General features: G+C 52.9%; 1 protein-coding gene, 1 non-coding gene and 1 pseudogene across 3 annotated transcripts in view; all 3 read right to left on the bottom strand.

Moving 5' to 3' along the window:
* Positions 1-25,493, bottom strand: part of BCR (BCR activator of RhoGEF and GTPase) — a 136,713-nt gene that overhangs the window by 50,079 nt on the left and 61,141 nt on the right. For both annotated transcript variants that reach the window (XM_030914080.1, XM_030914081.1), the window contains exons 2-4: positions 12,590-12,771; positions 5,101-5,205; positions 4,613-4,798 (exon numbers count right to left, since the gene is read on the bottom strand). In XM_030914080.1, the coding sequence (XP_030769940.1) occupies positions 4,613-4,798; positions 5,101-5,205; positions 12,590-12,771 (473 nt within the window). The remainder of the gene's footprint in view (positions 1-4,612; positions 4,799-5,100; positions 5,206-12,589; positions 12,772-25,493) is intronic.
* LOC104672506 lies at positions 2,166-4,017 on the bottom strand (annotated as a pseudogene).
* On the bottom strand, positions 15,859-15,967 carry LOC115892973. The gene has a single exon (XR_004052938.1). It is a non-coding gene; the product is annotated as a U6 spliceosomal RNA (small nuclear RNA).

Genomic DNA, 25,493 nt, shown 5'->3' on the forward strand with positions numbered 1-25,493 from the left:
TCAAAAACGTGCCTCCGGATCTGATCCACTGAGAAGCACACAGCCTTGCTGCTGTGGTACTCTTACACAGAACGTGAAGCTATTCCTGAGGAAACTGGCAAACCCGAGCAGGTCTGTGCCCTTCAAAAAATGTCAAGGCTGGCTGGGCATGGCGGCTCATGCCTGTAATCCTAGCACTTTGGGAGGCCAAGGCAGGCAGATCACTTGAGGTCAGGAGTTCAAGACCAGCCTGGCCAACATGGTGAAACCTCGTCTCTACTAAAAACACACAAAAAATTAGCTGGGGGTGGTGGCGCATGCCTGTAGTCCCAGCTACTGGGGAGGCTGAGGCAGGAGAATCGCCCGAACCCAGGAGGCAGAGGTTGCAGTGAGCCAAGATTGCGCCACTGCACTCCAGCTTGGGCGACAGAGGGAGACTCTATCTCAAAAAAAAAAAAAAGAAAAAAAAAAGTCAAGGTCATGGAAGACAAGCAAAGTCTAAGGAACTGGTACAGATCGAAGGAGACTAGAGAGATGTGACAACCAAGTACATAACATGATCTTAAACCGGGGCCTGAATCAGAAAATGAAAACAGCTGCGAAGAATGCAACTGTTAACTTGGGGGAAATTTACATGAACTACATATTAAATAATAGTATCTTATGAATGTGAAATTTCCTGAATTTGACAAATTGTACTGTGGGTTATAGGAGAGAATATTCTTGTTCTTAGCAAATACACAATGAAGTATTCAGGAGGCAAAACATTTTGTGCTTGTGTGCATGTGTATGTGCATGTGCATCTGTGTGTGCACAGAAAGAGATAAAGCAAATGTGGCAAAAAGTTACAATCAGTGTATCTGGGTGAAGGCTATACTAGAGCTCTTTGCCCCATTCTTACAGCTCTCCTGTAAGTTTGAAATAATTAGAAAAATAAAAATTCTGAGTTGTGAAAACTTCAGCCAGAAACATAACCCAGAGCAGGGAAGTCAGCCCGCACAGCCCCACAGGAGGAGGTGGCAGGAGCCGCATTTGAGTCTGGCTTTCTGAACCACTGGACAGGGATCACGAGTTCCTGGGCTTGGAAGAGGCACCAGAGTTGGGCAGGGCACTGGGAACTGGGAAGCCTGACGGAGCGATGCTGGGCCAACCCTACTGAGCTGGTCATGGGGACAAGGGCAGGCACCGGGCCTATCTGTCCTTGGGGAGTCCTCAGCACCCAGCCCAGGTTGAATACACACGAGTACTCAGCTCATAGTTATGGGGAACAGCTTCCCACTGCAACCCCAGCCTCTCCCCAAGTCTTCCGGCTGCACCATCTGACGCACGAAGGTACCTCAAGGCCTCCAGGGAAGCAGCGGAAACTTTCCAAAGTTAAACTCCAGTGTTCCTGAGATATTAAAATTTTTAAAAAGTCTCTGAGTGATTTCCGAATATTATTTGGGGAAGAGCTCTGGATATGTGTTTTTTTTTTTCCCCAACACCACGATTCTCTGTTTCTCAGGAGGACGGCTGGCCAAGTCACGTCTGCTAGGTTTTTGCTTTTTTTTTTTCTGTGAACAATTGAACAATCAAGCTTTATTTTTACAAAAATGAAAATTGTAGCATGTCTCAACAGCCAGCCTGAGTTAGGGCTGGCTCAGAACTCACTCAGAACTGCTGGGTTCCCTTTGCCCTTTCTTGGTTTCAAAGCAAAACCAGGCCACGGTGCCCCAGGAATGAACCCCTGGCCCCGAGAGGTTAATCAAGGGTGAGGTCTGGCTGGTGCCAGCTACTGGCAGCCTCATCCTTCTTTCCAGGAAGGGGCAAAAAGGAACCATCTGGGAAGGTGGGAGCATCTCACCTCACTCCATAGGCTATCGTGGCTCTAACAAGGGATGTAGGATGGGCCTCTCCAGGCCAGATCCTTGCTCTGGCCAAAAGGGTCGCAAAGCCCGGGTTCAGCCTCACTCCTCTAATGTAGCAGGGTCCTGCCTCTCCAACAGTTTCCTGGGAGGGACTGCATCTCTGGTAAGCCCCAAAGCCCCAGGAGTCAGAAGCCTCTAGTGTAAGGTGCCTGAGCACTGGGGTCACAGGCCCAGGAGCACAGTGGGGCAGTGGGGAGGAGCTATCACTGCACCCTCCAGCCAAGAGAGGTCCCTGACTTGCTGGTCAACTTGGCCCACAGGCAGGGGTGGCCCTGACAGTCATGGGTTTTGAAAACCCAGGACGTGGAGGTCGTAAGACAGGGCAGCATAGAGATGCTTGGTGGTGAGATGCAGGCAGCACACAGGGCTGCTGGAGGGGGCTGATGTCAGCAGGAAGGTGTGCAGGCAGTTGCAGGCCCTTTGGCGCCGGTCTCACAGCTGTACAACACTGTAGTAGGAGGAACCTGTGGCCAGCAAGTGGTTGCCATCTGTCTGCAGACAGTACAGGGTGCTGCTGTGGGGCTCCTCCCACTCCATGACACCTTTCCGGACACTGGTGCAGAGGTCCCAGTAGCGAACATAGGTGTCATAGCCACAGGACAGCAGTGTGAAAGGGGACTCATACATGACATCCAGCACCCTAGCCCCTGGGAGAAAGTCACTGCCCAAGTATGTCATCAGCTGCCCACTGTTGAGGTCCCAGACTCTCAGGGGTGAGAAGTGCCCACAACAAGCTGTCCCTGTCACAAAAGAGCTGAGTAATGGGCTGATAGCAATGGACCAGACTCAGTCTTCAATCTGGATGGTGTGTAAACACTGCCCCAGCCGGCCTGAGGCCAAAGGCCACACCTTGGCCATCCTGTCCCTGGAGCCACTCACAGTGATGCCCCCTTTGCAATCCACACAGTTCACCTCCGGTCCAAGAGCCGAGTACTTGGCAGTGAAGGTGCTGTGAATCCTACCAACGCCAATCTTCCCATCTCCTCCTGCACTGACAATATGCAAGCTGGCCAGCGCAAAGTGGCAAACATCCTCATCATGCCCAGCAAAGACTCCCAGAGCAGGTCGCAGCTGGTGAAGGGCGATAGCCAGCAGCACACCTGGGCCAGGCAGCAGAGGGCCCACAAGTCCAGGTGAGAGCAGATGAGCAGCAGCAGCACCTCCGGCAGGCGCCAGAGCGCGGACCCTGCAGCCGGGCGGGCAGCCGACTCCCAAGCCACTGCCGTCTCCTCCTCCCTGGCTGCCACTGCCATGGCCACCCCTGTCCCGGAGATGTAGGCCCAAGCCTGACCCCCTCGTCCTTGTGCTCTTCTAAGCCTGGCGCCCTCCCAATGCCTAGCCCTGACCCTCCATTCCTCCTTCTTCCCATACTCTTCCGTGTGCCTCCTTCCTGGCCCCTGAGCTCCCCTCATCTCTTTTGATGATGTCTCTCGCCCCTTCCTCCATGCTTCCGCCTCCCTCTGTTTCCTCTCTTGGGCATGCCCTTGCTCCCGCCTCAACCCCTAGCCCCGCTGCCTTCTTCGCCGTCTGCGGCCTGGGCTTCCCTTCCACCCCGCTTCCTCTTCCACCTTGCCCCTCTCGCTCGCTTTTCCCTTCCTCTTCCCCTTCCTTCGCTTCCCCCTCACCACCCTCCCTTCTTGCAGCTTCCTCACCTCTACGCCCCCCGCCCTCGCCCAGGCCACCGTTGCGGGGGGGGGGGGGGTCCTGACACGGAGCCCAGCCCGAGCCACCACCCTCCACTAGGTTTAAAACTGCTTACACACACAGGGAGAAATGCCGGGGGCTTCAAAGATGGAGGGGGCAGCATGTATCAAAATATAGCCTCCTGCTCTCTGGCCATGGCGGAAAGAGCCCCAGGAAGCAAGAACTGGAACAAAGTAAGTGCTTTGTGTGTTCCTCAAGCCTTAGCTCTGGCTCGGAGTTTGGGGGGTCTGCAGCACAGGGTGGCAGAGGGAGGGGTCCCCCTACAGGAAAGCCACACCTCAGAGCAGAAAACTCAGTCCCCAGCATCAGCCAAGGGGAGGCCTGAGGACAGAGCTGGGTGTCTCAGTAGTCCAGAAGTGCTGGGGGCAGGGCTTGTAAGGAATCACATGCTCTTCACGCTTAGAGGGGGCCTGGCCTCCGGCCACATCTGCCCCTAGAGGACTTGTTTCCCAGTGGAGGAAGCCTGCTTCAGGGAAAGTGTGTGCACACAGGGTGTGGTGGCGCGCACCTGTAGTCCCAGCCATGCTGAAGGCTGAGGCCGGAGGATGGCTTCAGTCAGGAGTTCTGGGCTGCAGCGCACTACATACTAAGTTTGGCATCGATATGGTGACCTCCCAGGAGTCGGGAACCACCAGTTTGCCTAAGGAGTGAAATAGCCAAGATTGGAAATGAAGGAGGTCAAAACTCCCATGCTGATGAGCAGTGGAATCACGCCTGTGAAGAGCCACTGCACTCCAGCCTGGACAACACAGGGAGTCCCCAGCTCTTTCTAAAAATACCTATCTAAATAAATATAAATTAAAAAACAAACACACAAACAAAAAAGGCTGGGCATGGTGGCTCACGCCTGTAATCTCAGTACTTGGTACTTGGGAGGCCAAGTTGGGTGGATCATTTGAGGCTGGGAGTTTGAGACCAGACTGGCCAACATAGCAAAACCCTGTCTCTACTAAAAATACAAAAAATTAGCTGGACGTGGTGGTACATGCCTGTAGTCCCAGCACCAGCCCTGGGTCACTCACCAGCTTCTGGAAGAGGTCGCCCACCCGCTGCTGGTGGCTCCACTGCTGCACACGGGGGAAGAGCCCATCATAGAACTCCTTGTGGATCTCGTAGAGCTCAGGCACTTTGAAAAAGATGGTCTCAATCTGCTGACTCGTCAGTACCGGCTGAGAGGTGGTGGCGGCGGCTTTCAAAGGCTTCATGGGCTGAAAGAGGACACAGGTGAGGTAGCACAGGTGAGAGGGGCTGCCATCTGTCAGGTGCATTGTATGACAGTGGACAGTCATGGTTACCTGACATATGCACTTTTATTTTTAAATCACATAACAAATATAATTTTAAAACCAGCTTGGTTTGGCAACTCAGTCTTCCACTGGTATCCACTCCAGGGATGGCGAGCTGCACCCAGGCTCTGACAGCTGACCTGGGACTTAAGGGCAAAGAGGCTCCCCAACCCTGTCATCCTGCCCCATCTCGCCCTGCTCAGCTCCCTAAAAACCCTCCTCACCAGCAGCAGTGCCTCCAGGTGGCTCAGGTAAGTCTCCTCGCTAGCCAGGATTCCAGAAAGGACCCATTTTCTCATCTCCAAGCCCTTTTCCAAGTCCAGCTCACTCTGCAGAAGAAACAGACAGAAGTCAGCCTGGGAGGGTGGTAGGGGGATGCTTGCATCAGGGCCCTCTGAGAGAGGAAGGCCAGCTTGTTGACCTCTGGACAAACCCCTGCCTCCACGAAGGCTCCACATGGAATCAGAGAGGCAGGGGACCCTCCGCACATACTAAGCCACATGCTCGTGGTCGCTGAGTATCCCAGGGGGTCATCTGGCAACGCCCAGGGCCACCTTTAGTCTTGCCAGACCGCGAAATAGTTTAGTGTGGAGCAGGCCGGGCCAGGCCTCGCTCCACGCCTTCTGCCTGCAACACAAGAGCAGCTGCCTCACACAGTCGAGGAAGGAGGAGGCGGCTCTGAGCCGAGGGGGCGTCGGAACCCACAGCATGGCCACCTGGCTCCTGCTGCAGCCAGCTCCAAGTTCCACTCCCCACTGCTCACCTGGGGCCCTCCTCACCTGGATTCTCTGACTGCTGCTGCCACGTGACCCTTCGACTGACACCCTCCAGGCAGCACCACCTTCTCCAGATGCCCTCCCTCCCAGCCACAGGGACTGCTACCACCTGCTCCAGAAGAACCCTGTCCCTGGCGCTCAAGGTCTATGTCCCCTGACCCTACTTTTCAGACCCCGACATCACTGGCAGGGACCCTCTTACATGTGGGCTTTGACAAAGTCCCCCTTCCCATTAGCGTCCCTGCTGAAAGTTCAGGGAAGCTCTACTGTTTTTGTCTCCAAATGATGAAGCTGACACATTGTTGGATGTTGAAGTAGGGCACAGAGACCATGGGAGGCCACCTTCTAATCCTAGTTATGATAATGTCTCCCCTCCCCACTCAGATTCATGTTGAAGCTCTAACCCCCAGTACCTTAGAGCATTACTGGATCTGAAGGCAGGGTCTTTAAAGAGGTGATTAAACTAAACTGAAGCCAAAAGATTCCATGTGTCCCGTTCTTTTCTTTTTGAGACGACGTCTCGCTCTGTCGCTCAGGCTGGTGTGCTGTGGCACAGTCACAGCTTACTGCAGCCTTGAGAGCCCAGGCTCAAGCAAACCTCCCACCTGAGCCTCCCAAGTAGCTGGGACCTCATGCACCCACCACCTTGCTCTGCTAACTTAAACATTTTTGTGGAGTCCAGGCGCAATGTCTCACGCCTATAATCCCAGCAGTTTGGAAGGCCGAGGTAGGCGGATCACCTGAGGTCAGGAGTTTGAGATCACCAGCCTGGCCAACATGGTGAAACCCTGTCTCTACTAAAAATACAAAAATTAGCCGGGTGTGGTGGCGGGCACCTGTAATCCCCGCTACTTGGGAGGCAGAGGGAGAAGAATTGCCTGAACATGGGAGGGGAAGTTTGCAGTGAGCCGAGACCATGCCATGGCACTCCAGCCTGGGCAACAAGAGCGAAACTCCATCTCAAAAAAAATTTTTTTTTTTTTTTTTTTTTGTATAAACAAGGTCTTGCCATGTTGCCCAGGCTGGTCTCAAACTCCCGAGCTCAAGCAGTCCTTCCACCTCAGCCTCCCAGAGTGTTGGGATTACATAGGCATGAGCCACGGCACCCCACCAGGACCAGAGTACTTGTAAAAGAAGATATGAGGACACAGACTCAAATAGAGGGAACATCATGTGAAGACACACAGAGAAGACAAGTCCAGGAGAGGGGCCGGAGAAGAAACCAACCCTGCCCGCCCCTTGATCTTGGACTTCAGGCCTCCAGGGCTATGAGAAAATAAACTCCTGTTCTTTAAGCCCCCTAGTCTGTGGTGCTTTGTTACAACAGTCCCAGCAAGGGCATGACACCAAAGATGACGATGCCAAAGGCCACAGAAACTGCCACCTGACTTCCTGGTCACTCCCGTCTGCTCCCTGGCCACTGGCAATGTTGGAGGCTGGCCGTGCCCATGGCAGATCTCAGTGCTCCACTGGGCTGAGGCCATGCTCCCTCTGTCCCGCCTGTGCCCACTGGCCCTGCCTGCAGTCAGAAGAAAGTGCGTGAGTGCGTGCGTGTGTGTGCGTGCATGCAGGGTGGGGGAGGGGGGTCAGGTCTGGTGTCTGTGACAGCCCCACCCACTTCTCCACTGATTTCTGGGCTCACAGGTGTGGAACTGGGGTGGTGGTCCCGGATCACTCACTTTCCCACTTTCGGGGAAAATCACTGGCTGCGGGCAGGCTCCTCGTTGGCCCCACTGACATCTAGGCCTGGAGGAGTCTGTCAGGGGCTGCATGGCATCCTGCGCCTTGTAGGATTCTGTGAAGCATCCTTGCCTCTACCTACCATATGTAACACCCTCCCCCCCGAGGTGTGGCAGGCACAAATGTCTCCGGGCGCTGCCACATATGCCCTGGGAGCAGAATCACCTCCAGTGAGTACTGATGGGTTTCAGGAAGGATCTGACTGAGGTCAGCTCAGGCCTGATGGTATCTGTAGAATTTGGAATCAGGGTCCCAGCACAGCCCCTGCCTACTCCCAACCCTGCTGTCCTATTTCCCTGGCCCACTAGAAGGGAGGCATGTCATGGTATGGACAGCAGGTTCAACACAAAGCACCCAGGGCCTGGCCTGCCCCATGGTCTCAGGCAAAGGCACTCCGGCCCTGAGCCTCCACTGCCTGGGGAGGGAGCCCCACCCTGTGCCCCACTTGAGTCCCTGGGGCTTGGGCCACACATCTTCACTTGCCCACTGGGACAATCTAAAAAGCCTTCCTGGGCCACCATTTTGCCCTGGGAATCTCCTAAGTGTGTGCACACTTGTGTGAATGTACGCATGAGCTGTCAGCATGCCCGGGTGCCTGTGTATACGTGTGTATATACATGCATTTATACACACGTACATATGTGTTTGGGGGGGACAGCCATCAAGATCTGGGTGGACAGCAGCTCCAAGGAAAAGGACATGCAGGTCCCATGCACACCTGTCCCCCCGGCAGGGTAGGCAGTGGCTCCACGGGTGGGATCCAGGCCATGGCTGTGCCTGAGCTTGGAACCTCCTTGCCTAGCACAGTGCCCGGAACACCCAGGTGCTCAATTAAGATTCGTTTAATAAATCAGTGAGTGGATCTCAAAGACCTGGCTGTATCCTAGTATTGGCTGTGTTTTTATGAATCTCTGAAGGCTCCTTCAGGGTCTCCATACTCTCACTTGGAGACAGTTGGGTTCAAGGAACCCAGGACTGTCAATTGAGCCTGACTCGGTGCCCTGAAATGCTTCCCAAGTTCAGCAAGTCTGCTGCCCATGTTGCACACACACATAGGGTGGGGTGGCCTATGACACTCCCTCTCTGCCCATCATGAATGGTGGAGTCTTGGGGAAAGCAGCCCCCAGCTGCCCCTGCAGGTGCCTCCTACCGTGTGCAGATGCCGCTCCCTGCTCCACAAGAGGAGAAGAGGTTAAGGGAATGGTGGGCCCCTTGGGCAGGGCAGGGCAGGGCAGGGCAGGGCCACCCACCCACCCAGCCTGCCAGCCCTGCTCATGTTCTGAGGACAACCTTGCTACTATTGAGTACGAACGGGCCTGCAGGGCCCAGGGAGGCTGCTACGGCTGCAGAGCCCATGAAGGCCCCACCCAGTGTGAGATGCTTGTGCCCGCGTGGGTGGGAGCACTGTGTCTCATTCTGTCCACACGGTTTGGAAAGCCAGGAGGAAAAACAGCGCAGGCAGGAAGGCAGAGTCTAGCTCTCCCTCCCTGTTCTGAAGGGTGGGGCCGCTCAGGGAACATCTGGCCCAGGGCATGGACTGGGTGGGGTGGAGACAAGACTCAGGATGAAGGCACTTCTCCTTAGACTAAGAATCTTCTAGAGTCCTGAATAGTGCTGGTGGCATCAGACAGGGATGGCTCAGAAACCAGCCAAGTCCACGGAGAGAAAACGAGAGAGCAAAGGGCAGGGCCCAGCCTGTGGCTATTTATAACTCAGGACGGTGCTCGTGCCAGTTATGGGAAAGGACGTGAATGCAGGGAGGGCCATGGAGGCAGGCAAGGAGGCTGGGGCGGGTAGGAAGTCGGAGGTAAAGGGAAATTGGAAAAAGAAGTCAGTGACATGGAAGGAAGTACCTCCTACCATGATCCTACCCAGGCGGGTACAAACACAAAACCTGAGGCTAAATAAAAGCCAACAAAGAACCCACAAAACAAAATGGGATTGTGACAACCAAGCAGGAAAAGCTGACAGAGAACGAGGTGAATAAAACTGTTGCCAGCTGACTGCTGTCAGGCCCACAGGTGAGCTGAGGGCGGGAGCTGGAACTGAGCTTCAGGACAGGGCAGAGCGCAAGGAGGCCCCTTCTAGTCCCTCCTCCTAGTCTCCCTAATCTGGGGGAGCCCAGTGGTGATCAGGGTGCAAAACCCTGGCTGCAAGGGGCAGGCTGCTCTGGGCTGAGAGTGTGCAGTGAGCATCGCTGCTGGAAAAAGGACCCTCTTCTGCTCTGGGCAAGGGCAGATTTTCATTAGCAACAGACTGGACATTGTCCTGCGGAACAGCCAGCGAACACCCCAAGAACCTGGCCCTCCTGGCATACAGAGGGCAAGGGGCTGGCCTCTGTGTAGGGTCTTGGGGCTGCAGGTTGTTGCAACAGGCCAGCCTGTGTGAATCCTTCCCAAAGCACCCCGGGCAAGGGGGCGCCTGGCCTCTGTCCAACCTCTGCCTACACTACGAATGGGTATTCACAGAGAAGATCCGTGCCACAGGAGTCCACTGAGACCCCAAATTGCCAAAGAGTTCCCTGAGGGCTTCCTGGTGGCCCCATGGCCCAAAAGACTCAAGATCAGCATCTGGGACCAAACGAGGGTGGGTGGCGTGCAGGGGGAGGGGGATGAGCAGGCTGATGCCCACACCCCACTGGCTGGTCAGGATCAGCACGCCTCTGGCCTCAAGATCACCACGCTCCCTGGGGGAAGTGAGGTGTCCTAGAAAGCGACAGCCATGTCTTCAAACCAAAGATCAGAAATGAAAGATGACATTTGCATGGCTTGTTGCATGGCTGTCAGGGAAACCAGGAAGTCAAGGCTATGCTTGTCTCCAGAGCAGTGAAGGGCACCCGTTCTGGGGCCCCAGCCACTGGGAAGGAGCACCAGAAGGTTTCTGGAAAGGAGTTACACACCGCTCTCCAATCAAATCCCCTCCTCTTCAGACCAGCTCTGGGCCAGGGGGCACACTTGGGACTGGAAACCCTGGACCTGACAGGCAGAGACGTGCAACCTTCTGCAGGACGTGCACCATGAGAAACGTCTACAGCTCCTGTGAAGGCAGAAGCAGGGAGCAGGGGTCCAGGGACCAGGATCTGGGGTGCTTCACAGAGGAGGAGCCCTGCACTGAAAGGTGAAGGCTCTATTCCAAGTCAGAGCCAGGTGTGGGAGGGAGGCCCCCTCCCCTGGACAGGGACCGAGGGCACTGAGTGGGCAGATCAGCCTCCTTTCGGGGCCAGGAAGTGCATCAAGGACTGGCTGGGTGAAGATAGCCCTCAAGGATGATGGAAAGAAATAGCCTTTATCAAGTTCAGCACTTAGCCTACCTGAACTTAGTCCTTCTCTGTACCAAACCACGCTCACAAAACAGCAAGAGAGGGGATGCACAGTTGAGAGAGAGAAAGTGTGTCCACTGAAGAATCAGGAAGGCTTCAAACCCTGGAGCTGCATGGCCCAAGCAAGTTACTTCACCTCTCTGAACCTCGGCCTCCTAATCTGTAAAAAGCTGACGCTCGACGTGGGATAGGAAGCTACCTAAGGCAGCAGCCTGTGTGTGCTGCATGGAGCAGGTACATGTTACCCACTGGCTTCCTCTCCTATCCTCTCGGTTCAGGACGAGAAGCCTGCCCAGCACCAAGGCCTTCAGAAATCACAAAAGCACATACAAAAGCAGCAGTCCCGGGCCTGCAGCTAATGCGTCAGCCCCAGAGAAAAGCAGCTCAGTGAGAAGCTGCACTTCTGGAGCTTTCTTACAGAACCAGGGGAAAGTCCATCCCTCTATTGCTCTTTTTATTTATTATTTTTATTTATTTATTTATTTATTTATTTATTTTTATTTTATTTTATTTTTTTTGAGACAGAGTCTCGCTCTGTGGCCGAGGCTGGAGTGCAGCGGCACGATCTCAGCTCACTGCAAGCTCCGCCTCCCGGGTTCATGCCATTCTCCTGCCTCAGCCTCTTGAGTACCTGGGACTACAGGCACCCGCCACCACGCCCAGCTAGTTTTTTCTATTTTTAGTAGAGACAGGGTTTCACTGTGTTAGCCAGGATGGTCTTGATCTCCTGACCTCGTGATCTGCCTGCCTCGGCCTCCCAAAGTGCTAGGATTACAGGCTAGAGCCACTGCACCCGGCCTATTATTATTATTTTTTAAGACAGGGTCTTGCTGTGTTGCCCAGGCTGAGTGCAGTGGTGAGAATCACAGCTCACTGCAGTCTCCAGCTCCTGGACTCAAGCAGTTCTCCCATCTCAGCCTCCTGAGTCGCTGGGATTATAGGTGTGAGCCACCGTGCCAGGCTACGGTGTTGTCAGGGTGGAAATCATCAAGAAATAAGCTAAGCAGAGTGGGGAAGAAATCTGTCATCAGGGACCAAAAAGACAGAAAGGAGCAACTGCCCTGGAGCAGTGATTTTCTCAGCCCAAGAAGGAAGGAACCCAAGAGGTCGAGTTGGGGGATATGCACCAATGGCAAGGGGTGAGCATCTGGGCCCCAGAGCACTGCTGAAGCAGCCCCCTGAGCTGTGGGACCAGCGAGAGGAGTCAGAACTTCATGCAGGGCCGGGTGGCCCAGCACCACCCAGCCTATGACCACTCCAGGCTACGTCCTCATGTGAGTGGGGGCGCAGGTTCACTGCTTTCTCAGAGGGTATGGCAGAGCATGTACTGAATGTGCTGCTGCTCACTAGCCATTATACCTTGGGCAAGCCACCACTGAACTTCAGTTCCACATTTGTAAAGTGGAAGTGACAGCAAGGCCAAGAATTACTAATGAGGGTCAAGTGAAAACTCACAGGAAAGGCTCTGGTCACATGGATGGAGTCAGCACACGCTTTGGTAAAAGGGAGCAAGAAAACTTTATGAAGCAGAGACCCAAGCCCAGACACCACCCGGCTCAGCAGCGTTGCCGATGCCACCATGCAGGTCTTGCTGGTTTTGGTGGTTGCCTCTGGTGCTGACATTCTCAACCTCAAGACCACGTGCTGCCTGCCTCCTCCATGCTCAGTTCAAAGCATCCCCCGATCTCCCTGACCAACAAATCTGGCAGGCTGTCTGTGTACCACATGTAGAGATGAGGAAGGAGTTTTTGGTAACCCACTCGGCTTCCAAACCATTGGCTGCTCCACCACCTACCTGCTATGTACCCCTGCGCATGGGGCCGCGCTTCAGGGAGCCTCACCTGGCCCTCCTGCCACACGTACACCATGGGGACTCACCGCTTTAGTGGACTCCAGGGCTCCCGAGACCAGCGCATCCCGGCTGCCCCTGCCCTTGCTGCTGAGGTGGGGCGATGAGGAGGGCGAGTCATCAATGTAGGGCAGCCCGTCTTGGTGCCGGCGCTGCTCCTCCGCCCGGTCTGCAGCGCAGCCGTACCCAGGTGGTGTTCCAAACGAGCCATCTGTGTGTGCAAAGCATCCTGTGTTAGAGACAGAGAAGGGAGGATCCATATCCAACCTGTCCCAGCAAGCTCCCAGCTGATACCATCTCTGTCCCCAACAGGCATCTCACAAGTACCTCGGGTATGCTGATGTCCCCTTCACAACTGACTGGTTAACGACCACAGGGTGAGAGGTGATGAACACGGGCTCAATGCCCAGACAATACAAGGGGCTTTCTGAGACACGTCTGCCCCCAGCAGGGGATTGTGACTTAAGAAATGTATATTTGATCTTTGCATACCCCACCCCCTACTTTCCTGGCATGCAGTTCCTAAAATCCTTGGAATCGCCAAAGTAATACATGTCTTTATGTGTGCTAATAAATGACAGGTGGCTGGGGCTCCTGGATAGCCTCAGGAAGTGGGCTGGTTGCCAGGAGAATCAACCACATGATTAGACAGTTGGCACCCCCAACTCTCTGGGGAAGAACCACAGCTGAAGTTTGAGTTGATCACTAATGGTCAGTGATGTAATCAATCATGCCTACACAATGAAGGCCAGGGTTAGGAGAGCTTCCAGGTTGATGAAAATGTGGCAGTGCCCAGAGAGGGCATGGGAGCTCTGCACCCCTTCCCACAGACCTTCCTCTATACACCTCTTCCGTCTGCTTATTCCTGAGTTGTGTCTTTGTATTAGAAATCAGTCATCTAGCAAGTTATTTTCCTGAGTTCTGTGAGCCTTTCCAGCAAGTGATCAAACTCAAGGAAGGGGCTGTAGGAACCTCTAATTTATGGCCAGTAGACAACCTGGACTTGCTACTGACACCTGAAGTTAGGGGCAGTCTTCTGGAGCTGAGCCCTTAACTGTGGGATCTGATGCTAACTCCACGTCAGAACTGAGTCGAAATTGTAGGACACCCAGCTGGTGTCTGCAGAGAACTGCCTGGTGTGGGAAAAAGCCCCCACATTTGGTCACATAAGCTTGTGTACAGAGAAAACAGTCGGTTCTCCCTCATACAGGGGAGTTGAGTTGCTATAGAAAGGGGGACCCCTGGCCAGATGCAGTGGCTCATGCCTGTAAGCCCAGTACTTTGGGAGGCCAAGGTGGGCGGATCACTTGAGGTCAGGAGTTTGAGAACAGCCTGACCAACATGGTGAAACCCCATCTCTACTAAAAATACAAAAAATTAGCTGGGCGTGGTGGCAGGTGCCTGTAATCCCAGCTACTTGGGAAGCTGAGGCAGAAGAATCGCTTGAACCTGGGAGGTGAAGGTTGCAGTGAGCCAAGATTGTGCCACTGCACTCCAGCCTAGGTGACAGAGCAAGACTCTGTCAAAAAAAAAAAAAAGAAAAAAAAAAAAAAAAAAGAAAAGAAAAGAAAAAAAAGGAAAAGAAAAGGAAAGAAAATGAAAAGAAAAGGAGGAACCCAAAATGTTACCGTCTTGTTGTCTGGAATGGTCCTTGCGCACCCCGCCCATGGGGTCTGATGGGGTGAGGAGCACAGGCCAGCATGCTGGCTGGGGTGCAAGTCCTGGCCACCATGAGCCGTGAGTCCTACCATGTTCTTCCCATCACAACCCAGGGAATTAGGGCTACAGGTTCCCCCATCCCTCGGTCCAGCCCAGCTTCTGGATGACTCATAGCCCACCTCCCAGCAGGTCTGTCAAAATCCCAGACCACCTTACCCCAAATGTGAGTACCCGCAGGAGGACAGAGTGGCTTATTCTACAAGAGTCCCCCTGCCTGTTGGGACTATCTGGTTATACAGAGTAATTCATTCCAGAGGTACCTGGAAATAATCACTCCCTTCCTCCCAGGCTGAATGACAAAGCCCAACACGTGTTTCCAAGGCCTTAGCCATCTGGAGCTCCTGATGGCCTGTCCTCAGCCTGAGTTTTCTAAGCCAGTGGACTCACCACAACCATTGTCAACCCACAAGGATCTTCTAGCCCGATCCATGGCTCATATGAGGATCCCTTCTCCACTCCTTCCAAAGGGGGCCTCTGAGGCCCATGGGACTTCTGAGAGCTCACCCTGATGGGGTGACGTCACTCTCACCATGAGTCACCTGTAAGCAGCCCTGCCCAAAGGTTACCAGCAGAGGTGACCTCGGTGTTCATTCACGAGTTTACAACTGCCACCACACACACCCAGGCTGGGTGGGCACAGGGCTGCCCTCAGGCATTCAGAGCAGCTGACCCAGCAATCCTGAAGCGGGCACAGTTGTCATTCCTTACCACGTGGATGGCCAGGGGGGAGCCGTGTGCCTGGAGTGATCTGCCACTAGCTGTGAGTGCAGGTGGCCGAAGTCACGGCTTCCTTGCGCACCTCCGCCTCTCCCTCTCCCAGGTTCTCCACTTCCTGTCCCACAGGACTCAGCGCCCTCTAACAGGTGTCCCCAGCCCTGGCTGCACATCGGCAACACCTGGGAGGCTTTGAAAACAATTTCACTGGGATCCACACAGACCTGCCGAATCCGAAGCTATAGGGGCTTCCTGGGGAATCTAGCTGGCAGCCAGGGCTGAGACCTGCTGAGCGACCCCAACCCAGCGTCTAGCACTTTGCCGGCTGTTGACCTGCAGCACTGTCCCAGGTGACTGCACACAGCTAATGGCTGCAAAGACCAGGCCGGGTTCTGTTTCTGTGCGTATCCAAAGGAGAATTCCAGGAAGAGGCTGGGTCTGGGTTGAGCACAGCAGTCAAAGTATTAAGACATCAAGAGCAGGGGGCACCCACCAAGTCTCTCAACAAGCTGTATGGAGGAATCTGGTCTCCTTGATCCATGGGACATTGAGGGGGCTCCAGGTACCAAGATTACTACGCTGGTTATCAACGCTCAGTTCCTTTGGCCTTTGGGTGGGGCAAGCGAGCCGTGGCGTAATCCCTCGGAAGCAAGGCTCGGGCCCTCCCCGTTGCTACCTCTCTGTAGAGTTATCCACATCACTGAAGCCATCCATGCCTCACCTTTCTTGACTTCATTTATTATTATTATTATTTTTTGTAATGAAAACCACAATTTCGTCATTGGGTGCCACTCATTTTTGCTTAGAGTCACACTATTTCCTTAGTGCTAGTTAGCAGATACTGAAATGATCTTCGCAGACTGCGCAAAATATGCAACACTTCACGAATTTGCGTGTCATCCTTGCGCAGTGGCCATGCTAATCTTCTCTGTATCGTTCCAATTTTTTAGTATATGTGCTGCCGAAGCGAGCACGACTTCATTTATTAATTTAACAGAGACGCTGACTCGCTATGGTGCCTGGGCTAGTCTCCAACTCCGAGGCTCAAGCAATCCTCCTGCCTCAGCTTCCCTTTTTAAAAATCATGCATGTGAACTAGACAATCGATAAAGACCCTCTAGCTCTAAAATGCTACTGTCACTATTAGATGAAGGCCCTGCCATCCCCCCGGCCTCCTTCAACAACTTCCTCACCCTAGTCTCCCACCCTATGACCCTCCAGACTTGGCTTTTACATTAGCTCGGAATTGTCAGCGTCTACTAAATGTTCTAGCAGGAGTGTCCAAGTGCCCAAGAGAGACAGTACACTCGTCGGTTCTTTGTTTTGTTTTTGGTTGGGCCAGCAAAGCCCCTTCCTCATCCCTCTTTTCCACTTTTCACTAGAGAAAGAGACTAAAACCACAGCTTCAGGCTGCGAAACATCTAAAACCAAACAAACAGCTGGGCGTGGTGGCTCACGCCTGTAATCCCAGCACTTTGGGAGGCTGAGGAGGGTGGATCACGAGGTCAGGAGATCGAGACCATCCTGGTTAACAAGGTGAAACCACGCCTCTACTAAAAATACAAAAATTAGCCAGGTGTGGTGGCAGGCGCCTGTAGTCTCAGCTACTCGGGAGGCTGAGGCAGGAAAATGGCTGAACCCGGGAGGCGGAGCTTGCAGTGAGCCCAGATCATGCCACTGCACTCCAGCCTGGGCAACAGAGCGAGACTCATCTCAAAAATAAATAAATAAATAAAATAAAACAAAACAAAACAAACAACAAAATAAGGTGGGTTAGACCAGCTTTTAACCAACGGTTTTACTGTCTATCTAAAGACATCTTCATCACCTGGTGGAGCACCTTTTATCTGAGTGCTTTCCACGCCCATAACTACACTGACTCCCAGGCAAGGCCAAGTCAACACCCAGGAGGGAGTCAACCCAGCAAGAACTTCGGGTCAGACTCGTGGTCTCAGGGCTTGCTCCAGAGTAACTGGAAGACTCCACAGGTGCGAAGCCACGTGCTGACTTAGCAACATCCATGCTAAAACCTGGTCCAAGAATCAAGTGCCCGGTGAGGGTTTGCCCGCCCGTGTCCAGTGAGACTTCGAAGTGGACACGTCACCCCACCAGGTGAGACAGAAAGACCAGGTCTCATGGCCAGACTCTGCTGGGGAATTAGGACGCTCCAGACAGCTAAAACCCTAGCCGTTTCCCCCTCTGCAGAGATCTCAAATCAATGTCTGGGTGACTGATGCTTTTAAGTCTGGATTCCAGATGGCCTGCTCATCCCCGCCACATTCCATATGAGGGCTTCAGCCCCTGCCTCAGCTCACCCAGATCACTCCAATCCAGACTTGTTGCCCCTCATTCTGCTGACTCTTCCAGTCTGCTCCAAGGCAAATGATGGGGTGGGGAGGACTGCCCCTCAATTTCCTCATTCCCCCAGTCTAACCAGCACACAGGAACCTGCTTTTTCACAAAGCAGTTTTTCACACCTGAGTTCCCCAAAGTACACAAAGCACCACCCCCCCTGTTATTTTATTTTCAGAGACAGGGTTTTGCTGTCACCCAGGCTGAAGTGCAATGGAGTGATCACAGCTCACTGCAGCCTCAAACTCCCAGGCTCAAGGGATCCTTCCAAGTAGCTGGGACTACAGGCGCACGCCACTATGCACAGCTAATTTTTAAAAACATTTTTTGAGACAAAGTTTTGCTATGTTGACCAGGCTGATCTTAAACTCTGGCCTCAAGGAACCCTCCTGCCTCGGCCTCCCAAAGTGCTGGGATTATAGGCTTGAGCCACCATGCCCAGCAAAGCCCCTTTCCTCTTGAGGATAAAGTACATTATTTGGCATTTTGAAAGCCACCATCTCCCAAGAGCCAGAACCAATTGAGAGGCCTGGTTCCATGCCCCTGTACCACGAATACCCAGTGGAAAAAGCTCTCTGGGCCTACTCACCCTTGGCAAGACTGAGGTTGGTGGTCCATCAGCCAAATCCTTCCCGCAAAGCTCTATCCAAAGCAGAACCCAAACACTAGAAGGTAGAAGAAGATGGGGGCTTGGAATCTGGCTGCTGCTCACCTGAACCAGGAACCAGACTAGGAGTGGGGTTGGGGAGAGGAAGGCCAGTGCAAACAGCCCAGGGTTGGTGTGGAAGAGGGAGGGTCTAGTAAAATCTGAAACCCTCTCCTCTCCAGGCAGTTTGCTTAGCAACCCAACCCCGGAACTCTGCAAATCTATTATTTCATAAAAGGAAAAAGAGCAGCCAAAAAATAAAAATAATATAGCGAAAAGAATAAGGCCTGGTTAGGTCATAGTCAGCCCAGGCCCAAGTAGGTGCTAAGGTCACATCCCCTAGACTACACTGGTTTAAAAAAAAAAAAAAAAAAACTTTCAAAAAATTAAACAGAATTACCATATGATCCAGCAATTCTACTCCTAGTTATATACCCAAAATAGCTGATTTTTCTTTGGTCTTTTTTTTGAGATGGAGTCTCACTCTGTCGCCTGGACACTGCTGGAGTACAATGGCGTGATCTCGGCTCACTGCAACCTCCACCTCCTGGGTTCAAGTAATTTTCCTGCCTCCACCTCCCAAGTAGCTGTGATTACAAGTGTGCGCCACCACACCCAGCTAATTTTTGTATTTTAGGTATAGACGGGGTTTCACCATGTTGCCCAGGCTGGTCTGGAACTCCTCATCTCAAGTGATCCACCAGCCTCAGTCTCCCAAAGTGCTGGGATTACAAGCGTGAGCCATTGCGCCCTGCCTCCAAAAGAACTGAAAGCAGGAACTTGAAGAGATATTTGCACACCCATATTCATCACAACATGGGAAGGAAGAGGGGGAAAGGACCCAATGTCCACTGACAGAAGAATAGAGAAGCACAATGTAATGTATACACGCGATGGAAAATCATTCAGCCTTAAAAAGGAAGGACATTTAGACACATGCAATCACATGGATGAACCTTGACGTTTTGCTTAGTGGAATAAGCCAGACACAAAAGGACAAATATTACGATTCCACTCATGTGAGGTACCTAGAGTAGTCGGATTCACAGAGACAGAAGGTGGAACGGTGGGCTCCCAGGAAATGCATGCAGAACTGAGTTCAGACCACCGGCCATGTGATACCTGGGTGCAGCCAGGCAGGAGAGGCTCTCCCAGGCCAGGCATGCCTAGAGAGGCCCCAGATCCTCCTTCAGTGGCGTGGCTGCCAGAGGTGTGGGGTTCCAGGAACCCAGCCCGGGTCCCACACTCTGCCAACATACTCCAAGGTGAGATGGGAGCAAACCCTCAGGGGATCAGAGGTCATGCTCCGGGCCCTCCCTACCCAGAACAATGGGAACAGCTGTAAAAGGCCCTCTGATGAACTTGTACTGGAGTCAAGAGAAGAAAGGGGCACTGGGAGGAATTGGGTGGAGAAGGCAGGAACTCCATGGAGCTCAGAGATCATCAGCAGATTGATCTCTGGCAATATTTATTTACAAAGGTAAAAGCAGATCAAACATCCGGTGGCTCAGCCAGCTGTGGTGGAGAGGTTTTCACAGAGGCGGGCACTGAGCCCCTACCCTGTCATGGCTGCAACTGCCCTCCTTCCCAGCTCCTGCCCTCCTCTTGGCCTCCCATCTTCTCCCAGGTCCTAGGCAGGCCACGGCAGCATGGTGCCAGCGACTTCTACAAACAGCAGCTCACATCCTTTGGAGGGATTGTCAGGCAGGCACTGTCCTCCAGAGAGGCTTGGAAAACCACGGCTGGGACAGAGGTTCGGCTCTCACTGAAGGGTGCAGAGTCCACAGTCAGAGCTGGCTCTGCACCCCATGCTCATCCACAGCCTGGCACCTTCCTCCTACCGCCATGCACCCACCAAGAGCAGACTCCACCCTTGAGAAGGGCCGTGGATCTTGGGGGCTCTGAAGCTGGCTCTTGTAGCAGAAACTCAGGTAAGGTCAGGTAATACCTGCAATGCTTCAGGGAGGTAAGTTCCTCTAACAGCAAAAAAGACCCAAATCTTTGAAGTAGCGGGCAAAAACCAACTGCCACCCTTTATGGGGCACTTCCTCTAGGTCACACATGGTGCTGAAAACCCACGAATCATCTCTTGGAACATGCACCTGAGTGGGCATGAACTTTTAGATCGCTATTTTTCAGACAGGAAAAACTGAGTCTCAGGCAGAACTTGACTATGCCCAACTGCACCTGTGTGACCTGCCTACTGGGTCAACTTCCAAACACCTTCCAAAGAGAAGGCATTTCTAAGATGCGCCACTGATAACCTTACGACCTAGCAATTCTCCTCCTAGGTGTATAATCAAAACAATTGAAAACTGGTGTTCAAACAAAAACTTGTACCAGAATGTTCACAGAAGCATTATTCACAAGAGGTAGAAACAACCCAAATGTCCATCAGATGGATAAAGAAATGATCCAAAGGAATAGCATAGCTCACCACAGCCTCGAACTCCTGGGTTCACGTGATCTCCTACTTCAGCCCCTAAGTAACTGGCAATACAGGTGTGTGCCATTACGTCCAGCTAAAATAATTTTTTTTTTTTGGTAGAGACAGGGGTCTTGCTACGTTGCCCAGGCTGGTCTTGAACTCCTCGCCTCAAGTGGTCCTCTCATCTAGGCCTCCCAAAGTGCTGGGACTGCATGTGTGAGCCACTGCACCTGGCCTCTGCCTTCAAAGGGAAGGAAATTCTGTCACATGCTACAACACAGATGAACCTTGAAAACATGATGCTAAGGGAAATATGCCAGTCACAAAATGCCATATGTTGTATGATTCCATTGATATTAAATGCCCAGAATATGTAAGCCCATAAAAACAGAAAGTAGGTCGGTGACTGCTTAATGGGCAGGGGTTTCCTTCTGGGGTGACAAAAACGTTTTGGAACTAAACAAAGATGGTGGTTGCACAACACTGTGAATGCACTAAAAGCCACGGAATTGTTCACTTTAAAATGATTCATTTCATCTTATGTGAATTTTACCTCAATTTTTTTTTTTTTTTTTTTGAGACGGAGTCTTGCTCTGTCACCCAGGCTGGAGTGCAGTGGCCGGATCTCAGCTCACTGCAAGCTCCGCCTCCCGGGTTTACGCCATTCTCCTGCCCCAGCCTCCAGAGTAGCTGGGACTACAGGCGCCCGCCACCTCGCCCGGCTAGTTTTTTGTATTTTTAGTAGAGACGGGGTTTCACCGTGTTAGCCAGGATGGTCTCGATCTCCTGACCTCGTGATCTGCCCGTCTCGGCCTCCCAAAGTGCTGGGATTACAGGCTTGAGCCACCGCGCCCGGCCATTTTACCTCAATTTTTTTTTAAAAGCTGACCTGTTTTCCTCTCCTAAGCAGGGAACCAGGAACATAATTCCGCTGTTTCCCGAGGGCTGAGAGTATCTTTCTGGATGGACGTCAGTACTGCCTGGCTATAACCCCAGGCCACCCACAGGCAGTGAGTGCTTTCGGAGATGTGTGGTTGGTTCTGGTGGTTTTTCTACTTTCTCCTCCTCTGCCAGGCTGGCAGCTGCCCCTTCTTGCATCCACACCAAGTGGCTCAGAATTCTTTATAAATGAGGCATGCCTCATCCAGTTAGCCACTGCACCCTGGCTAAAGTCCTGCCACCAGGGTCCTTGGTTCTGTGGTGGAAGGGTACAAAGAAAGCACCCCAGGATCCTGTGGCCTCCCAGCTCTCATACTGTGCCCCAACAATGACATCACCAGGCCAGCACCCGAGAACAGAAAGCCGCAGCTGCCCGGGTAGAGAGAGGTCAGGGTCATGAATCAGCGTGTGCCACAGAGGAAGCCACCAGGCTAGCCAAGGGCCCCCCATAGGCTGGAAAATGTCAGTCGGGAAGGGCCTGAGCCTGCCCTCCTCCCTGATGCCTTGGCTCCCCAGGCAACCCTAGACATAGCAAATGAAAAACAGGTATTTACAACTCTGAGCTTTCTTGGAGGAGAAAGTCCAACCCTTACAACCAGCCCTGACAGCTCTGCCTGCTTGAAGGCTGAGCTGGTTGGAGACTTAATCACCAGAAGGTCAACTTTGCTGGCGATTTTTGGGGGGCACTAGACAACCATTTTCCTCCACAAGCCGAGTGTGCCTCAGTGTGGGCGGACAAGAACCCCCTCTCCTCTCCATCAGCATCCAGAACACCATTAAAGGACCCTCCCCAGTCTCCAAGGACCCACCTGTGCCTAAGGTTCCCAGTCATTCCAGGAGGCAATAATAATTCGATGCTTGAGGCTTCAGGCTGGGGCCGGCTGGTGCAGGGGAAGGGCAGACAGAAGCTGAAACCCCAGCTGGGAAGAGGGAGCAGCCCTTGGCCCCAGGATGATATAGTTATTACTCCTCAGCAGCACCTCTGCTTTTTAGGACTCTGGGGCTCAGAAAGACTTCCTGGAGACACTGAAGGTTTAGCCCTAGACAACTGTATTTACTGAGTACCTAACACATGCAGGGCACTGTGCTGGGTATGCAAAGGTGAGCACTGCACAGCCAGCCCCTGCCCATGGGAGCCAGCGGAATCCACGGAGTCACGTGACATGGGCATCACAGCAACCATGAAAAGGCCACGAGAGGGAGGCAGGTGGCACCAGAGCACATGCAGGAGGGAGGAAGACAGACCCAGGAAGGACAGCAGGGCCTCTCCCTGAGGAACATCAAGGTGAGAAGCCCACTAGGGGCACGTTCATATCTTAACCCTAGAATCTGCAAATGCGACCTTATCTGGAAAAATTACATTTGCAGATGTAATGAATGAGATCACCCTAGATTGTCCAATACTACCATGATGTGTTTCTATGCCCCCAGAACTCTCCTGACAACACACGTGTGGGTTTTCTCCTTTCACCAGGCAATCCTCCCAGTGTCTGTACACCAGCTGGGTGTCCTACAATTTAATTCCATTCTGCCAATAAGTACGTGGAATGAGTGTCAGATTCCACAGGTTAAGGGCTCAGTACTACAAGACTGTCCCCACTTAAGACACTGGGGGAAAGTCTGGGCCACCTGTACTTCTGACCTACTGACCCTAAAGCTGGGAGTAGGGGTGAAGTGTTCCCACAACCCCCTCCTCAGATTCAATAATTTGCTAGAGTCAGGCACGGTGGCTCACACCTGTAATCCCAGCACTTTGGGAGGCTGACACAGGCGGATCACAAGGTCAGGAGTTCGAGACCAGCCTGGCAAATATGGTGAAACCCCATCTCAAGTAAAAATACCAAAATTAGCTGGGTATGGTGGCGGGCGCCTGTAGTCCCAGGTACTCAGGAGGCTGAGGCAGGAGAATCGTTTGAACCTGGGAGGTTACAGTGAGCCGAGATCTCACCACTGCACTCCAGCCTGGGCAACAGAGTGAGGCTCCATCTTAAAAAAAAAAAAAAAAAATTGCTAGAGCAGCTCACAGAATTCGGGAAAGCCCTTTACTCACATTTACCAGTTTATTATAAAGGATACCACTCAGGAACAGCCCAACAGAAGAGGGCTGGGTAACAGGATGTGTATTGTGGGGGAGCTTCCATAGCCTCTTGGGGCACTACCCTCCCAGCACCTCCAAGTGTTCACCAACCTGAAAGCTCTCTGAACCCCACTGTGTAGTGTTTTCATGGAGGTTCCACTAGGTAAGCAAGACTAAATCATTGGCCACTGATGATTAGTTAAGCCGAGATCAGGCTGGCATGGCTGTAGACACCGGTGATCAATTCAATCTCCACCCCTCTCCCCATCCCCAGAGTTCAGGGATGGAGCTAAAGTTCCAACCCTCTAATCACGTGGCTGGTTCCTCTGGCAACCAGCCCTATCCCACAGCTATCTAGGGGCCCATGAAGCATCACCTCATTAGCATAACCTCAGGTCCCACAGAAAAGGGCTTCTATGAATAACAAAAGATGCTCCTATCACCCCATCGTTCAGGAAATTACAATGATTTTAGGAGCTTGTGCCAGAAACCAGAAGGAAGACCATATACAGATTTCTCATTATATCACAGTATCACACCGATGGACCCTAAATCCAATGACGAGTATCTTTAAACAGACAGAAACACAGGCATATAGGAGGCTGTCTGAAGGCGGAGACAGGGACTGGAGAGATGCTGCCACCAGGCCGAGGAATGTCGGGGGCCATCAGATGCTGGGAACAGAAAGGAAGGATCCTCCCCCAGAGCCTCCAGAGACAGCCTGGCCCTGCTGACACCTTGATGTGGGACTTCAGTCTTCAGAACTAGGAGAGAATAAACATTTGTTGTTGTAAACCACTAAACTTGTGGCATTCTGTTAAGGAAGCCACAGGACACTAAGACATGGCCTGAAATGGGTGCCATGGAGTCTGAGGATAGAGATAACCCAGGCCCTGCGAGAGGCCTGGAAGGGCTTTGCAGGGGCACAGTCTGTGACAGAGAGAAGAATGCGACCAAAGGAGCCTTCAACCAGCAGGGGCAGGGAGCTGCAAAGACGCCCCACGGAGGGATTCACGCTGACTTAGGTGCCGGCTCTCCTGGGACTTACAAATGCAGAAAGACTGGGAAGGAGTAAAGGAAGCACCATCCCAAAATACGCCGGATGGGTACACTGACTTCGAGCTGACAAGACACTGTAACTTCAGAAAGGGCTAGCTGACCTGTTTCTTGCTGTACTCAGCGAGCCACAAAAATTCCTCTGGGTTCCTGAACCAGGGGAGAAAACAGCCCTTATCACCTGAGACTGGGAATTGGGGGCTGCAGTGGACCTGAATAAATATGCTTAACAAAGTAACCCTTATCTTCCACCAGGTTTCACCCCTCATATATCTCCCAGTGACTCCTGGAGAATTTACTTCCCCTAGCCAGATCCCCCTTGTCCTGCCACTTCTCAAACTTATTGTTCTTTATCTAAAAAGGATACAGCATCTTGCTTTGGCCACTTCTCTGGACTTGACTCTGGTGAAGATTCCCATGTGCCTGTAAAACTAATGACATTTGTGAGCTTCTCTCTTGTTAATCTGCCTGGTGTCAGTTTGGTTTCTAGATCCAGCCGGAGGCCACTAAGAGCTAAGGGGGGCTGGAAGTGGCCTCTGGGAAAGGGGGTACAGCTGGGAAAGGGGATACAGGCTGGCAGTGAGAGGAGAGAGAGGAAGGGGGTGATTTTGGGGCCAATTTAGGAGGCGTCTGGGTCTGGAACAAGAGGGGAACCTAGGGGCTGCAGGGAGACAGGTGAAATTCTGGCAGCACATCTGAGTGTGGCACTGGAGGTGGGGCAGGGCTGGGGGCTTCTGTGATGGTCCCTCCAGGTAGGCGTGGTGTTGGTAGAAAAACATAGGCGGGGGCACTGATGCACAGTGAGCCTGGGTCTGGCTAAGAGGACAAAGGCAAAAGGAGGAAGAACACAGGGGACACTGAGCTTCGAGTCCCTGAGGTATAGACCTGGCAGCAGGGAACTGGCCAGGAAAGTCCCTGGGAAGAGGGTGGGAGGGGGCAAGGCAGGGAAGTTGGGCAGTGCCCTTCAAAGGAGGATGGCGCGGAAACAGTGCCCTGGTGTGG

The sequence above is a fragment of the Rhinopithecus roxellana genome, chromosome 13, assembly GCF_007565055.1.
Source record: "Rhinopithecus roxellana isolate Shanxi Qingling chromosome 13, ASM756505v1, whole genome shotgun sequence".
Classification (NCBI taxonomy): domain Eukaryota; kingdom Metazoa; phylum Chordata; class Mammalia; order Primates; family Cercopithecidae; genus Rhinopithecus; species Rhinopithecus roxellana.